Source organism: Zonotrichia leucophrys, chromosome 21 (genome assembly GCF_028769735.1).
Source record: "Zonotrichia leucophrys gambelii isolate GWCS_2022_RI chromosome 21, RI_Zleu_2.0, whole genome shotgun sequence".
Taxonomy (NCBI): domain Eukaryota; kingdom Metazoa; phylum Chordata; class Aves; order Passeriformes; family Passerellidae; genus Zonotrichia; species Zonotrichia leucophrys.
This window is the reverse complement of record NC_088190.1, coordinates 2,159,404-2,176,398: the sequence shown is the minus strand read 5'-3', so window position 1 is coordinate 2,176,398 and position 16,995 is coordinate 2,159,404. Positions and strand designations below refer to the sequence as shown.

The following is a 16,995-nucleotide window of genomic DNA, read 5'->3' as shown; positions in this document are numbered from 1 at the left end:
CCTCAGGAACTTGCTGTGAATATTCCTCCAGCTGGATTTAGTCAATAATTTCACTCTTAGCAGAAGTTACCAACACTGACAGGCTACATAATAAACTAATAGCTGGAGAAAACAGAGGGATACAAAAAGGCTGGATTCTGCTTTCCCAGAAAAAGTAAATCTGATTTTAAACTAAAGATTATTTCTGATTTTTACAAGTATAACAGAGAAGGTGGCAGCACCATGGTCTTTCCAAAAGATGTTGTATTTTTGTGGTGATGGATCATGGAAAAAGCAACAACTTAGTATGGAACAGGCATTGTAAAGTCATGCTTCTGCTGCTTTTATTCCACTCTGCATTAAATCATTGTATGGAGCAGTAGGATTTATTCAGAGGAAGGCAGAAGAGGTTGCGTTTCCTTGGAGAGAAAGTGATTATGACCAAAAACACACTTAGAAAAAAATATAGTGTATTTCTGAAATGCAGCATTCCATCAGCATCAGGAACAAACAATAAGAAAAACAAATTAGAAAGAGGAGAAGCAGGAGGGAAAGAAAAAAGCTTGATTACCTGAATATATTGAAAGAGATGCAGATTTTCATTTGCTTTTCAAGTAAGGTGACATTTGAGTGATACTTGGCCTTAATTCAGCATGTGAGCCTGAGAAACAATGGTAAATGGTACCATGAAAGTACTGATTGGTGCACTTACCTAGCTGGAGGACAGGATTTGTGTCTCCTGAAGAGCTTTTCTTCTGGAAAACTCAAAGATACAGGAAAGAAATGATTCTAGCCATTTTTCAGACGATGCAGGGGAAGGGTTTGACTGAGATTCCTCAGCAGCTCAGGGTGAGATGTGGGAGCAGAGCCCAGGGGTGTCAGTCTGGTGGTGAGGGCTTGGTTTAACAATCACAGCTCGGTGTCTCTTGGGGTTTTCCAGCACTCTCTTGGCTGATAGAATTTCCATGATAACAGAAACTAAAGATTGAGGTGAACCTAACCTACAATGGAGTATATTTTCTATTACAGCCCAGTTCAAGATCATTATTTTTTCTTCAAAGCGTTCTCTTACTTCACTGATATGAGCAAATCTCATTCTAAGTTATAAATCAGTGCTAAAATGTTTTAACTTTCCGTGCTGGTCATGTGAAATCAAACTTTAAATCACAGCTGAGTTAAGGCAGGAGGAACGTGCCCAAACTCCACAGGGATCAAACCCTCCTTTCACCCTTATTGCAACTATTTCTTGTCAGCCACACGTCCAAGAGCTGCATCCTGAATCCAGCAAAGCTCTTCCCTCACCCCCAGCCCCTGCCTTGGTCTCTCTCCATGCCCCTTTCCATTTTCAGCTTTGCTTCCTTCTCTCCCTCTCTCTCATTTCACCTTTTCTTTTGTGGCAGTCTCTATTTTTAAAGCAACCTCTCACTTTCAAGGCAACAATATCCTGAAAATAAATTGTCCTTTTGTACTGTATTATATTGGCTTCCTACATGAACAATATTTCAGTTGTTTTAATCCATATTCCAATATATTTACTGTGGAGGTTTTAGAGAATTATTGTGAAAGTAGTTTGTTGTGAGTACTCTGTTCACTTGCTGAGCTCACTGAGATTATTTACAGAACCAAGTGTTATTTTGCATGAGTTGGGTGAGAGATCTAGTCCTGAATTAAGCAATGTGTATGAGGACCCATAAATTTCACTGTTGAATAATGGAAGTGGAGAGGCTTAAGAGATTAGGTCAGCCTCTGAATAAAACCAGCAAAAATATCCAAAGCAACGGAATAACTTAAAGACAGTTATGAAATTTTTTTACTTCCCTCAGCTATTTAGGGACAGATTCAAAAAGGATATTTTCAGAGGCACACATGGTAGATTCTCAGTGAAAATTAACAGAACAAATTCTAAAGTCACTCCTGCAAATGGAGTCTGACTTCCTTCGTTATCGAGCACCTTTCAAATTTTCCCCAATCTAACACAGGAAGCCTGAGCTTTCTCTGTGGTTCTAAACCACTTTATCTATTTTGGGGCCTATTAAACTAATAAACATTTCTGTGTTTAAATGTTTAAACTTTCATTAGCTCAGATCTGAAATGTAATACAGTCATTATTAACAATTCAGTAGAATTTTATGTAGTATATTTTATTTCATGCTGTGACTAAGAGCATTGAAATTTTTCAATACTTTACCCAAGACAAATAATATTTTAAGAAAAAGCCTCCACTCCCCTCTATTCCCTTTTACTTTGTTCATGAGATTTTTCTGATTAAAAACTCCAACTTTAGCACTACTGTTAAACCTAGGCCAGCCCACAGATGCAGAAAACCACTCGTGCAGAAGTGAGGAATGAGCTCTTTCATTACAAATAAAAAGGAAATTATCTGAGTGTGAAAAGCCAAATCTTCATTACTGATCAACCTTGAAGTGGAGGAAAACCATGGTCATTTAAGATTTAAACTTTTGCTACAAATATGTACATATGAAAAGTTGTCTCATGGAATTACAGGAAAGGAAGAGCTGGACTTGTTTGGCAGAGTGCAGTCTCAGGTATCAAATCAGGTCAGCAATAAATTGCTGCTTTAAGTAGGAATTCATAGCAGGACCTTCTTGGCTTTGGAAGTGTTTGAGCTCGTTGGAAAATACTTTGAGAAGAGGAGCCTCCATTCAGTTTCAGTGAGGGCTTTTTAGCCTGTGGGTATTGTTCAGTTTGTAGGTCTTGGGAAGAATTTTCCTTTTTTTGTTGCCTTTACATTGTGTATGCAACCCAGTATATAACATTGACTGCTGCAAAGGCTGCTGGGAACACGGCTCTGGCATAAATGTCAATGGTGTCAGCATCAATGGGCTTAAAGAGGGACTTCAGGCCACCCTTTTTGTCCAGTTTCATTCCCTGCTGCTGTTTTGTCTCTCCAGTTTCTATTTCTATTGTGCCATATGATCCTGGCAGGCTTCTGGGAATTCGGTGCTGCCTGTTGGAAATGGCCAGTTCCTGGTTCACCCCAGCTATGGAGAGGGAAAACAGAACAATGGCATTCTTCACGTTGATCTGCAAAGGAGAGAGGAGAATAATGGCAATTTACAGGGCAAGGACAGTGTCATTTATCCAAGCCTTCAGTGGCACCAGAATGCTGAAACACCCCTGGGATCCATATGTGGAGAATGGGATTTAACCCCTGCTTTGGCAGAACTGATGGAAGCTCTGTGCTACCACATATAATTCTGGTTATGGCTTTCCATGCTCTGAATTACTGAGGCACCATCCAGAACATTCTCAAAGCTTTTCTCAGGAAGAATTTGGAGTAAAAGGTCACAAAGCAGGGTGATTGCTGTGGCAAAGTTATTCCCAGAATCACACTTACTGACCTCTGCACTCTGCCTTCTCGCCTTGATCTTGTTCTTCTGCTTTTTCATGTAGTCAGCATTGAAATGTGCAAAGGCATATTCCACCAGAGCAGCAAACACAAACACGTAGCAGATCCAGAAGTAAACGTCCAGGGCCTTGATGGCAGAGGCTCGTGGGAGCGAGGATCGGGCACTGACCATCAGGGTGGTCATTGTGAGAACTGTGGTGATACCTGCAGGGTGCCATGGGAGAGAAATATGTGCACTAATATACATAAATAGATTTATTAATATGAATTATTATCATTTTCACAGTAAAAGCCCCTTAATACTGTGCCTTCTGATTTTCAAAACTTTTAAGAAACTGCATTTGTATGACTAAGGCAGCTTTGAATAAATTATTCTTGGTTTTATCCTAGATCAGGAGAAACAAAACCCAAATAATTAACCCTCAAACACTTTTACATCTGGACTGGCAGCCCTTCATCAGACAACAAGACCCACAAGCTTCAGGAACATTTTTTTGCCACTGTCCTGGTTCCTTCAAATCAATTCTTTCATTTCTTTCACAGTCATTACTGCTTTTAACCCTCCCTAGGTGCTTATTTGCTGCTCTGACAACATGACAGAAATTAAACCAGGAGAGAAATCTTTCAAAGAGCCCTCCCTTCTGCAAATGTAAACACAAATGCACCTTAATGAGGATCATCAGAGCACAATTGCCACTTGAGCACTGCCTTCCCCTGAGCCCCCAGCCCTCTGTGTTACCTAGGGACACCCTGGCAGGCACGGCGGACTGGCTGATCCAGAAGGACACCCACGACATGGCCACCAGCAGGATGGAGGGCACGTAGGACTGGATGATGTAAACGCCCCGGTTCCGCCGAAGGTGGAAGTGGAGACTGAGCCTGGGAAACTGACCTGCTGGAAAGGAGAGCAGGCACAGCAGGTTCTGGCTGTGGGAATTACACTTAGACTGATATTTAAATGACATTTCAGATAACGACACAGAGCTACACTCTTTAGCATCCTCTGCACAGGGGTCACAAAAAGCTTTTTTGATGCTGTTGGATGGATGCTTCCTAAACCCTGCACGAGGTTCTGCAGCTTTCATCAGCTAAGAATAGGTCAAATGATTTGTCTCAGGTCATATCAATGCCAGATCTGAAAATAAAATCATGAGTCTTCTCAAATAACAGTATTGCTTCAAAATGTGTACTGTCTTATCATCTGCTGTAGAAAGTCCTCCAGATACTAAATTTAGATTTTTTAAAAGGCCAAGTTAATTTCAAACTCAAAAAAGAGCTTAGAGGAGATGTGCAGCATAAATGAGAATCTGAATACATGAAAGAGGATGAAAAATCAGCAGGAAAGAAATGACTCCAATCTTGTACAAACATTGCAATAAGCCCAGTGATAGACATACACACCACTGACTTCTACGGGGTAGAATTAGACTGATCTGACTGTACGTCATAAGCCCCAGAACATCAGGGCTAATGGAAATTTTTCTTGATCTGAAGTTGCAAATTAGGTCAAGAAAATGTGAGCTATACCTCAAGTGCTTTTATCAAGTGCTGTCTGGCTACTCCACGCAGGATTTTGTCAAGCAGAGAGAGCTGAAGGACAGAACCTGCTACAGTGGCTACCTAGAGGCTCAGCAAAGAATGGCACTTCTCACAAATGGAAGATGAAGGAAACTCTTATCAGAAACCTGACAGGTTCTTAAATTAGTCACTTAAGGAGAAGGATTTTCTGTTATAGATAGAGGAGGTTTCTCTCTGCAGGAAAAAAGTCAGGTACTGTCCCTGAATTGAAGAAAGATTCTGTTACCAGATTTGAAGTTCATGATTTCTGTTGTGAACTGGTAATTGGTAATTGTGAATTGAGCAAGCTGCAGCTTATCCAGCCCATGGATCTCCTCCTGGTTTTCTGACCAGTGGTAGACAATGTCCTCTGAAGAGTAGCCATCTGCCAAAAGAAAGCTGAGTAAACACAAAGTTCAAGGGAGAATTCATAGCAGAAGTTCTCTAATTCCTGTGCTATGCTGATTTCCACCAGACACGTTGCAAACGTGCTGAGAGTCAGTCTGGATCATTCTCTCTGCTTTGGAGAGGTGCAGGGCACCACAGCCATGACAGAAAGGGGGATATGAATGAGAGGGTTTATGTAATATGCAAATCCACAGGAAATCAATCTTTCCTACTTCTGCTGTTCATTGACAACTTGCTACTAAAGCATCCATTTCTTTAAAGAGACTTTATTTCTGTTTGCTTCACTGAAATGAAAACCCTCAAATTCAATTAAACCCTTCAACCCCCACCAAAACTCCCTGCAGAACTCCCTGGGAGAGGGAAGGAATTGCTGGGGCACTGTCTGCTGCCTCTGCATTTGCTGATTATGTAAGTAAAACTGTAGATTGCTATTTTTGACAGGATAAAATGGTATTGTGGTTAACAGCCTAGAAAACAAAGTCAGTGACAAAAAAGAAAACCAGAAACCTGCATCAACAGGCCAAGGGATCTGCTCAGGATCTGCCATTCCCAGATCTCTGCAACCCTCAGGACCTGTGGGCTCCTTGATCTAAAATCCAGATTCACTTTCCCTGACTGGGTGGTCCCTGCTTGTGTCAGTGGTGATTTTCATTCAGAAGTATTAATGCTCATGGGAATTACATGCTGATCATAGATTAAATACAAGCTGGATAAAATATAAATCCATTCTTCACCCTCCTTTGTGAGTACAAATGAATTAAGCCCATCCATGCAGCATTCTGATGGATTTCTGTGTAACAGATACACGAATGCCAAGGCAAGTTAAAGAGCTGTGTGAAGGTTAGTCACAATGGCATTCATTAAAAGCAGGGAATTCTTTCTTTTCCCTATTTTCTCATAAATTAAAAATAGCACATCACATTTTGCCGGTGGGCTTTTCTACTTGTTCTCACTGGATTTGATACAAAGCTCAGTAATGCCAGTGACTGTCACAACTGCACAGGGTTTCACATGAAGCACAAAGTTGCAAACATTTGTCAGCGGGACTGTTCATTGTTCAGTCCTAGAGATTTGGATTGGACCAGGGTTGGACTGGTATTGAGAAGTTCACTGTTTAATGCCCAGCACAGGGAATGAAGAGATTTCTGTTCACTTAAACCCCTCTGACTAAAGCAGAGTCATCCCAGCCCAGTCCAGCTATCTCAGCACCACTCATGCAGCTTTTCACAAAGCACAGAGGTACTCAGCCCTTACAGCTCTCCAAATCCAGCATGCACTCCTGCTCATCCATGGGGTACTTGGAAAGGTCCATGTCACAGGCCACTGTTGAGGTAATCCTGTGTGGAGCAACAGGAACACCACTTAGGGACATTCAGACAGAGCATTTTCCTCAGAACTCAAAAGACTGAGTGGAAAACTTTGAAACTTTAATGCTAACAAAGGAAACTGCTTTCAAAGTCCTGCTGGCTGCTGCCTGAGTCTGTGGGAAACCCAGAGGCAGAGGGAATTGAAAAAAGGTCAAATGACTCGTGTAACGTCAGAGGATTCTGCAGCTACTGATGATGATAAAAAGGAATTTTCTCATTCAATCTCCTCCCTTTCACTGTCCCCAAGATCACTACCAATACCTTAAGGGACACTTTGGACTTACAGTTTCAAAGGTGCACATTCATTATCTTTCAGAACACTACACAATTAACTGTCAATATAGTTACTGAGTTCCAGCCACAGCCCTCTTCAAAAGTGAGAAATGCTACTTTGTGTGTGTGAAAGATGGGGGAGCTGAGCCTAAATCAGGCTCACAGCTCCCTTGGAAAATAAAGAGGGAGTGCAGAACAGAATCTTTGCTCTGCATTCAGCACCTCTTTGCCCAGTGACCAAAGCCATGAGAGGCTTCTCTCCCACTGAGGGCATTCTGGCCATGAGCAGTGACTGCACAGTGCCAAATGTGTTTGTGCTGCCAAAGGGACCTTCCTGACTTCTCAGAAAGAAAAGGATAGAGGGATAGGAGCTTTCCTTCCGTTTTTAACCAATAATTATTTCAGGAAATCCTCCTAGGAATGCTGGCTGATTATAGAACATTCAAAAAGTTAACGCACAACAGAGAACACTTGTAGTGTTTGTCACTGACCTGATGCTGTATAAAATGACTCCATCTGGCTGGAGCCTGATGAGTTTGTTTTCCACAGTCACATCATGGAACCAGGCAGACTTGGCATTGACTATGAAGGTGTCTGGCAACCAGAGCTTGTCCACAAACCTGCTGTCCAGGCCCAGAGTTTCGTTGGTGTGGTTGTAGGACAGACGATCGTCTCGCCAGCTCTGGTGCAAAAATACTGTCATGGTGTATTCCTGTGACAAGAGAAATCCTAATTAAGAAGTGATGCTGACAATGATAATGTCTTGGAACTTAGCCAATAATCAATGTCTTAGCCTGGAAATATATTATTTGCTTTCAGTGCAAATACATATTTTTACACTTAGTCAGCCAGGGAGCTGCCCAAGCAGTATTTTGGTCATATGCTCCTACTATGGATAGGCACAAGCTATAAAAAAGTGATTCAAAATCAATGTTACACATAACACATTGCAAGAGTTGCATAGGTCTTGACAGAGAAAATCAGTTTACATAGCTCAGCAAATTCAGCTTCTGGTTTTGAACCTTTGCTTTTTTAAAGCAAAACTAAAAAATCTGATACTGTACCATGTTCACCTCTGAGATGTGGTCAATGCTGGCTACTTCAATTGCCAGAGCAACGTTAACGGGAGGACCTGAGGAAAAAATGTTTGAATGTGGTGATTTATATCATCATGGTACCCACAAAGATATCAATGACCCCTGACTGTTAATTCTTTCATCAGTTCACTGAAGTGTTTCCCATTATAAAGTACATTCTTAAAGCAAGAGTTTTAAATCTTTTACCAATTGTGCCCTCAATTTCCAACAGCACACCTCACTTCAGAGATAAGAGACACGAGATAAAATCACAACTACTGAAAATCACAGAATCCTTTCTGGAAATCACTTTATCTAGTTTAAGACAGCATGACTTCAAGCAGATGCAGAAATTATCACCATTTAATGAAATACAAAATTCCTTCAACTTGGATGTCAACGATTTAAGAACTGCATCAGAAGCCTGTCTTGCTGTTGAACAGTCTGTCTCTTGTCAAAATCAAGCAAAATGTTGATTGTTATTTTTTTCCAGCATCCAAGTAAAAGACAATCACAACTTTTTAATTATTTAAATATGAATTTCACATAAACATCAGAAGGCTTAAGAACCAGAGAGACATTATTCATTCTCCAAGTCTCACCTCCAATCCCAGGCCTGAAATTTCTTGCATAACCTTTCATCAAATCATCCAGGTTGGGCAACCAGGAGATTTCAATGTTGGAACCTATGTAATCTCCGATGTCACTCATAGCTCTGGGTAAAGAGAATAAATGTCTTAAAATTTCCCATGTTTACAAACAGAAGAATGACAGCAAATGGAAGTTATTGACTTATTTTACACCACAGACCACCTACAGTAGAATCAGCTATATAGGGGATTTTTATAGGTAGGAAAACCATTTCAGATATTTCTGTTTAAATCAAAATAAATTTCAGGCAAGACTGTGGGAACTTCAAGAACAAGCCCATACTTTTAAAAGTTTCTTTCTAAAAAAAAGTGGGAAAAATAAATTTAAAAACTTAGAAAAGCATGAGGGAAATGAAGATACTCTGTATACTGCCTAAAATGCATCTGTGAACTCTGAAATGCAGCTGTGACAGCTTCTTACTATACAACAGCTGAGATCAAGAAGACTGGAGCATTGTCAAATGTGACAGGAAAACAGGAAAAACTGCCCATCTGGAATCTGGATGGCAGGCAGCAGGTTTTGCCTGGAAGATGTGTTGCTGTGGGATTTGTGCTCCTGCACAGCCTCTCCCAGCAGTCAGGCTCCCTCTCTCAGGTGCCTCTTCTTGCCAGGCCAGTGATGCTCATCAAGTCTTTGGTTGCCATTTGCCAGCCTGTGGGAATCCATAAAGTCAGAGGGTTTTTAGGAAATGGTTAAAAAGGAGTATTTAGGCCTCAGGATGTGGCCCGAAGTTCTGTTACAGCAGAAAAGTTTCCCAAGCAGTAGACGTGACAAATAACAATAGGACTTTGAAGATTTGGCTTTAGGATGGCAACAAGTTTATTTAATGTATATCTTCAGAAGGTTACTGTGAATAGAGCTCTGTTCTTTGTTTCTTATGAAGTATTCTTTGTTTTAACTATCATTACATATGTTTTATAAGGTTGGATGGAAAGCTTGTCAGTATGTCTTGTTTTGGTGTGATTGGCTGAAATCTAAACTGAGATGGTTTTATGTCATTCCGTCTTACCCCACCTTCGGGGGCATTTCCCATTAGGCCAGCATGCTGTTAACATCTAACAATGTTCTGAGGCTGATGTGTTAATAATAAGAATAAAAAAGAGCTGGTCTGGATTTGTCCAATGTTGTCCATATTTGGACTTTTTGCCGCGGCAAGTGGGTTCCTCTCTTGAGACGTGGGTTCCTGACACCATTGGATCTATAGCTACCCTGGTGCCCTGACACCAGCCCCTCAGCCCTGGCACTGATGTGGAAATTCCTCCATCTCTTACAAACAAAGGCAAGGTTGTGTTATCTTCATATTCTGCTAAACCTGGCAGGCTCCAGTTGAAGATCTGAGCCTGCTCACGTTGTTTCTCTCTGCACTGTGACTGACAGGGCAGGAAGAGATAAATGAGGGGTGGGACAATGACAGCACCATTTGCAAAGAGAAAACTTCCCCGTGGTTTGAGAGGGCCTGAGACTCAATGCAGGTACGGGATCAAAGCTGCCTGAGCACTGGTTTAGCATCTTCCACTGAGCCCAGCTATAAATGTGGCATTTGAGAGGCATCTGTGACTTGTAACAGAAGAGAAATGGTTAAATATCCATGGAAGGCTGCAGAGTAATACACCACAAACACATTCTGCCTTGGTACTTACATAACTTTCTTAGAGTGTTCATGTGACATTGACCCACATAAAGCACATGGTTTTTCTCTCCAAAATATGCCAGCCTGGGCACTCAGCTCAGCACAAGCAGTTATTGCCAGCACAGGAACAGAGCATCCCACAATAACCAACTCTTCTCACAGAGACTGAAAGAAAATCCTTTGATTGCCCTGGTCTTCAAATTCTTGTCTGGACTCAATGATATAAGGAAGGAGTTCTGGGATTACAGCGTGTAAATGCAAGTTTTGAGCAGCACAGCCACTGAAGTCTTGCATTAGCAGAGCTGCCAAAGCTTCTGTGCCCTCCCAGCACAGGGACCCTGCTCCAAGGGCAGCTTCATTAGTTCCCAGCAAAATGGGATTTTAAACTGCACTGCTAAGGTTTCCTTGCCATGAGCACACTTGTATGTTCCTCTCCAATTACCATCCCGGCTACTTCTCAGGTCCCTCTGTCTCTTCTGAGCAATATGAAGGATCTTGGAACACTCCAGGACGTGTTTTCAGCTACATAAATTGGAATAACATAATTGATTTAGACAAGGGCTTTGAAGATTTATAACAGATGTTGACAGAGGTTTTTTCCTTCTTTATTGGGTCTCATCAAATATATCAACACTTCTTTCTATCAGACTGCTGGTCTTTCAATCATCCAACCTCATTATTTACTGTAATGTAATTAGAGCTTTATAAGAAGTTTGTTTAAGAACATACTTATTTGTAATTCACAAGTCCCAGCCATAGACATGGAAAGGTGCTTCTAATCAGTAAAATGTCAGAGACCCTTTTATATGTAAAGAATGATATTCTATGTCTTTTCCTAATTAAATAGCTGCAGTACACTTGAATGAATATATCTGCTGAAAATCTCTTTGACTCCTCAATAGAAGGTGATGCCTTTCAGCTTCTGTTGCTAAAGCAGCAACCAAGTTCAGGAAAGTGTTTTGAAAACAGAATTCAAGTCAGGAGGTGACAGCACCGTGGTGATGTGTCCCATGTGCTGATCGTGTTTTGACAAAGCCTGGAGTTCAGCTGTTCTCCTGTGTCAGGATTCTGTTTTAATGGCATTAAGGAAAGCCAAGGAGCTCAAAGGAAGTTAAAATGATGAGAGTCGGGTTAAAGACTGAGGGCTACAGCCTGCCATGTGTTTTAAGAAGATTACAATCTAGAGGGAGTTTTACTTAAATATCCATGACACAATTAAAATAAATCTTGTTTCTATTATTAATAAAGCCTTAGGGTCAGATCATCAGTGTAACAAATGTGCTGGAGTTAGTGGAGCTATATGCACTTAATACCAGGGGGGTTATTAAAATATTACAGCTGAAATAATTTTATGGCTCAATTTACCATGTGGTGAAAACCCCTTTGAGTCATTCCTCTAGACTTCTACACATCACATCCAGTGCTTTAAAATTACAAGAAGAATGGTGGGAGAATTTCCTTCATCCTTGATAAGCAGTTGGGATTATAAATGGCCTAAAATATTATTCATTATTGTACCTGAAAAAGGAAGCCCAGCATAGAAAGGATGCATTGGAAGGGATTAACTTTTCATAGTGTAAGCAGTAAGGATGAAAAGAAAGGCAACTGTTATTAGTTGATTCAGCAACTTCACTTCCTAATGTAAGCTGCTGTAAAGCTTGTTTCAGTAAGGAAAAGGACTTTGTAAAATCAAGATATTGATTTGTCAAATCCAAGGGGTAAAAGAGCTCCTGGAAAGCTTCTCTTTGGTTTGCACAGGCCAGGGTGGAGAAGCCTCACTGCTGAATGGCAACAGCCCTGGGGACCTCTGTCCCTCTGGAAGTCATTCCCAAAGGGAAAGCTGAAGATGAGCACACTCTGACTCTGCACACATCTCATTTCAAGCAGATATTTTTGAGGACATGTTTGCATCTGTCCATATCTGGGGCACTGGGAGAACTTCAGCTGAGCCCATTGGAAACAGATTGCTGCTGTCTAAAGCATGAAAGCAATAGTGAGCTCTCCTGCACAGGCAAAGGGAAAGGAAATCCCATTGATAAACTGCACACACCTGTGGAGTTCCTCTGTCCCTAATATTGATAAATATTGATAAAGCAACTCCAAGCAATGAATGTCACATGACAGAGCAAAGAACTAGATGTTCCAGAATAAGAAGTACACATATCCCAAAATCCTTCCAATCCACACTGACACCTCCCTGCCAGCTGCTGCAGGACCAGGACTTCCTACAAATGTGGAGTGACTGGGGGGAGAAACATCAACCAACTTGGCCAGCACATCTTCAAAGGCCTTGTCAGCCAAGTGAGCCATTAGCCTGTCTGTGCTCCCCTCCACAACACTGCTTGAAAACACTTGCTAGAAGTTTGTCAATATTATTAGAAAATATCTGGTATTTAAATCACACCAAAGCAAGAGGCAATCTGTAAGTTCCATGTGAATGAGAGCACAACAGCAGCTGAGCAAGGGATAGTATAGACAATTTCATGTTTCCCAGCAGTGCCAAAATCTCCAGGATCACTGCAAAAAAAGGCTCAGAATCCTTGAGTCAGTGGCCAGTGGGACATAGATTTGAGGCCACACTGGTTAGGAGGATGCACTGATCTTCTGAAAAATTCACACAGCAGAAAGATGTGGAAAATTGCTTTTTGCATCTTCTGTTTCTTCTCTAGATCTGCTAACCTGATTCTCTTGGGGATTGTAACATTGTTGTTATAGGAATCTTTTAACCTGGCAGATGGAAAACAGTTTGACTGGAGGACTGGGATCAGTATATTTCATTTTGATAAGAATTTGGGACAGATGTCCCAGATGTCATCAGCACTGAAGAAAACTTTTCCTTGGGAAAAAGACAAGGAATATCCTGCAAGGTCAGTGAACAATCTGACCTCTGCCAAACTCCAGGATTATCCACAGCAGTATGTATATCCTTCCCATCTGCCATTCCAGACTCGAAGGGAAGCTCACTGTAAATATGTTTTGTATTTTGAAATGTAATTGAAAAGGCATTAGGCTTAATTCATGGCAACCTTTAGAACATCAAAGCCTCTCTGGCAGTTTAAGCTACAGAAAATGGACCACTCTTTGCATACATTCACGTGTTAAAGCTGCTCTGTTTCCACAAATAGAAGTAAAAGGCTTAGGGAGACACACAGCAGAATGACAATTAAATGCAAGAGTATAAAAGTCACTTAACAGAGTGGAAACTTCAATATTAAATATACACCTATTCTAATTAGAGAATTAAAATCTCTTTCAGTGAGAAATTACACAGTACAGACACACACCCCAAAACTCCTTCCTTTCAGAAGTGCTCTTTCCTCACACAAATGAAGAAATAGTTCCCCAAATGTCTTTCTGCAGATGATCTCATTCACTGTGGCACATTTATTATTGCAGCATCCACAGCATCTCAAACCCTGATAAAATAGTGGAAGGCACATCTTTGTCCTGAAGACCTGTCAATCATTTAAATGCCTTTAAAGATTCCTTGCACTAATCACTGTCTTGAGCAGACCAAAAACCACAATTTATAAAAAAATGTTTACCTGACTTAGGCAGAATTTGGCTCATTCACTTCAGACAAACAACACACATGGCAGAGAAATTGCTTTGCACAGAGCTGAAACAGCCCAGGAGGGATTTCAGAAATGCTCTGAGGAAGAGCCTGCATGCATCCCCCACTTCCCCCCCTGCCCATCCACAACATTATTTGCACTGGTAGTTTGGCTTTTGGGAAGTCTTTTGTCTCTTTTGTCTTACTGGTGAATTTCAAAATCACCAAAATGTTCTTCCTTTTTTTTGAATATGGCTTTTTTTCAATCTACAATGCACAGAACTCAGGAGCAGAGAATTTAGGGGTGTTGGATGGCCTCTATCATCAAAATTTGGAATCACACTGCATTTAGAAAACAAAAACAGGGCTTTAAAATGAAGCCATTGGCAGTTTTGCCCATTAATATGCTGCTATTCATAAAAGCATCTCGTACCAAAAATATTTTTACTAATGAAAGGATAAAATTTCACTTCAGTTCTGTTTAACTGATCCAAAGTACACACGCAAGTGAGGCTACTCCCTTTTTACAAGATTAAACAGTGTCCTGCCATAGCCACCCTAAATCCTGAATCCAACCAGAGAAGCTTTCCTTGGCCATGGAATATCTCACACTTTGAAATATTTGGAAGACTACAACCTGAACAGTTGGAATTTAAATTAGAATTTGCCTTGCCTGAGTCTGCCACGAGTGGATGTATTCTTACCAAAATATTCATCACTATTGTGTAACTGGAGAAGGAAAGTCAATTAGGGAATTAATAATAAAATAAATAATGTCTCCAACAAACATATTCTGGCAGTTGCTGTGCCTAGGAGCAGACCTTGGAGACACAGGCTCAGAAGACTGACTCTTCCTCAAAATTCTCTCTTGTTTTTGGTCCTATCTACTCCAACATCACTTTTCAACCCCCAGCTTCAATGGCAGCCCAGTTGCAGAGGGAGGAACAGGCTCACTGACATGATGGGCAAGCTGTGGGTGCCCTTAGGCAATAAGCAGTATTAAATACTCTGCCTTCACTGTACCACTGGGTTGCTTCAGAGGATGTCAGGATCTGACCCTGATAACAGATTCAAGGTCACAGGATAAATCATTCTGTCAATCCTGACTAAGAGCAGTTGACTTGACACTTTCTCTGAGCAAGGTTCTTTTCCTTCCCAGCGAAAAATATCAGATGTCCCTGATTAATTCCAAAAGGTGTAACAACAACGTTATGTTTTACTACAGTTCCCACTTTGCCTCTTGCACTCCTCTGAAGCTATTAAGGATGTCTATGAAGCAGGAGATGTGAGACCCCTTTAATGCCACAGCCACCCCTGCTCTGGGGGGTGTAGGCATGTTTTTACATGCAGCAAGTTCTTTTTTACTCCCCCCTCTATTTTCATTGCGTAATCATGGCAAGCTTTCTCCACATCCAGCCTCCAGATCTGGAGAGAATAAGAATATACCGAGACCGGCGCTGGTTGCCTAGCTAACACCTTCAGAGGAAATGTGACTGAGAGCTGCAAATATACATCTTTCTTTCAAATTTATTATTTTAAAAAATGGTTTGAGTTCTCCAATTTTTTTTCCCCTAAGATCTCTGACAGTCTCTTCCTGCTAACCCAAGTTGAGGAGACTTAATGAACTCATTAGAAAGGGATGGTTGGATTTTGGGGTTTTAATGGCACCTATGGAGGCCCTAAGCAAAGCTATTGAGCTGGTGCCCCACTGGTTGTGCTGGGGTTTAGGGAAGAGTTTCATGTTCCAGCAGGCCCCTACAGAGCTGCTGGAGGGGCTGAGGCTGAGCTGGGATATTGCAGTGCCTTGCAAAAAGTGATTGCCCCCAATTTGGAGTAAGTGCCCTCGGGAAAAAGGTTCCAGGAGCATCCTGTTAAAAACACAGCCCTTGACTAAGCCAAGAAACTGCTGCTCCACTGGCAGAAGTGCATTCTCAGCTAGGGAATGAAGAAAGAAAAAACTGAAACAGATGAGGCACATTAAGGAAACTCTTCACTCAAGGGCCCTTTTTCTCCTGAACACTCACTCCAAGCAGTCGTGGCCCATAAGTGCAGAAATCATCCCTGGGCAAAAGTGGGAGCCCCAGCCCGAGCTGGCATCACTCACTCCGGTACCCCGAGAGAACGGCTGCCTGAGGCCAGGCTAAGAAAGAATGAGAAGATGTTTTCTTACCTGATACACCTGTGCTGTTGGGTGCACAGTAGAATCAAGGCAGGAAAAACCCAGGTAAGAAATTCCATTTTACTCCCATTTATTAGACAGCAGCGACCAAAACCCAGGTTGCCCGGCTCTCCTGGCAGCTCCAAAGCTCCAGTGGCTTTGCCATTCTTGCCTGCTGCGCTAAGTTGAGGCTGAGTTTAAAGCGATGGATGGTTGCTCAGCAGCAGCAGCCCCCACAATCTCCACAGTGCCCGGGAGCCATGCAGGCAGCCCGGCACGGAGCAGGGAGCAGGGCAGCTCTCCCCTCCTCTCCTCTCTTCTCCTTCCCTCTCCTCCTCTCCTCTGCGGGTGGCTCAGTCCCGCCCGGCTCCGCTGCCCTGCTCCCGCATCCCTCCCCTGCCGCGGGCTCTTCCTCCGGCCGCTCTGCCCGCCTGCGAGGCTGCTTGCCGAAAATAACCTCCAAAAGGATGGATTAATCCCACGGAGCGGGGTGGGAGCAACTCAAAGTGCTCCGGAGCCACTAATGTCCTGCGCGCATCGTGCCGGGGAGGAGCGGAGGAGCTGCAGCCCGAGCCCAGGGCAGGGGCGGCCGGTCCCGGGGCGCTCGGGGGCGCGGAGCCGCCGTGCCCGCTCCGCACGGGGCATGTGAACCGCAGGCACCGCCGCCGCCGCCGCCCCCCGCCGCCCCCCCGAGCTCCCGGCAAATCCCGGCGGCACCGCAGCTGCAGCCCGGCTCCCGGCATCGCTCCGAGCGCCCCGCCGCTGGAGCCGGGGACCGTGCCCGGGGAAATGCCGCCTCTCCGCTGCTGCCTGCGCGCTGTCCCGGCCCGCCGGTACCACCGAGAGGGGCAGAGCCCGCTCACAAACTTCTGCCTCGCCGCTCTCGGGCTCCCGGGGGGCTGCTCTACAGTGAAACGCTCGGAGCAGTTCCCTGCTCCATCCCGGGCTGCCATCGTCCACCTTCCACCGCTTG

General features: G+C 42.9%; 1 protein-coding gene across 2 annotated transcripts; it reads right to left on the bottom strand.

The window, feature by feature from the left end:
* Nucleotides 1-2,099: 2,099 nt before the first annotated feature.
* On the bottom strand, nt 2,100-16,447 carry GABRD (gamma-aminobutyric acid type A receptor subunit delta). 2 transcript variants are annotated; one of them, XM_064730576.1, is made up of 9 exons: nt 16,035-16,447; nt 8,633-8,745; nt 8,019-8,086; nt 7,446-7,666; nt 6,569-6,651; nt 5,154-5,291; nt 4,089-4,244; nt 3,342-3,553; nt 2,100-3,024 (listed from the first exon to the last, which is right to left on the bottom strand). In XM_064730576.1, the coding sequence occupies exons 1-9, from the start codon at nt 16,100-16,102 to the stop codon at nt 2,725-2,727; spliced, it is 1,359 nt and encodes a 452-aa protein (XP_064586646.1). In that variant the 5' UTR covers nt 16,103-16,447; the 3' UTR covers nt 2,100-2,724. The 2 variants fall into 2 exon arrangements, with proteins under 2 accessions (XP_064586646.1, XP_064586647.1); XM_064730577.1 differs by having other exon boundaries at nt 4,089-4,241; nt 16,035-16,327.
* Nucleotides 16,448-16,995: the final 548 nt, after the last annotated feature.

What these genes read in the sequence shown, in the direction of transcription:
- GABRD (XM_064730576.1), bottom strand. Translation starts at nt 16,102, where the DNA reads ATGGAATTTCTTACCTGGGTTTTTCCTGCCTTGATTCTACTGTGCACC. An exon ending in ACATCTCAGAGGTGAACATG is followed by an intron (nt 7,667 to 8,018) that starts GTACAGTATCAG and finishes CTCTTGTCACAG; the next exon opens with GAATACACCATGACAGTATT. An exon ending in CGAGAAGGCAGAGTGCAGAG is followed by an intron (nt 3,025 to 3,341) that starts GTCAGTAAGTGT and finishes TCTCCTTTGCAG; the next exon opens with ATCAACGTGAAGAATGCCAT.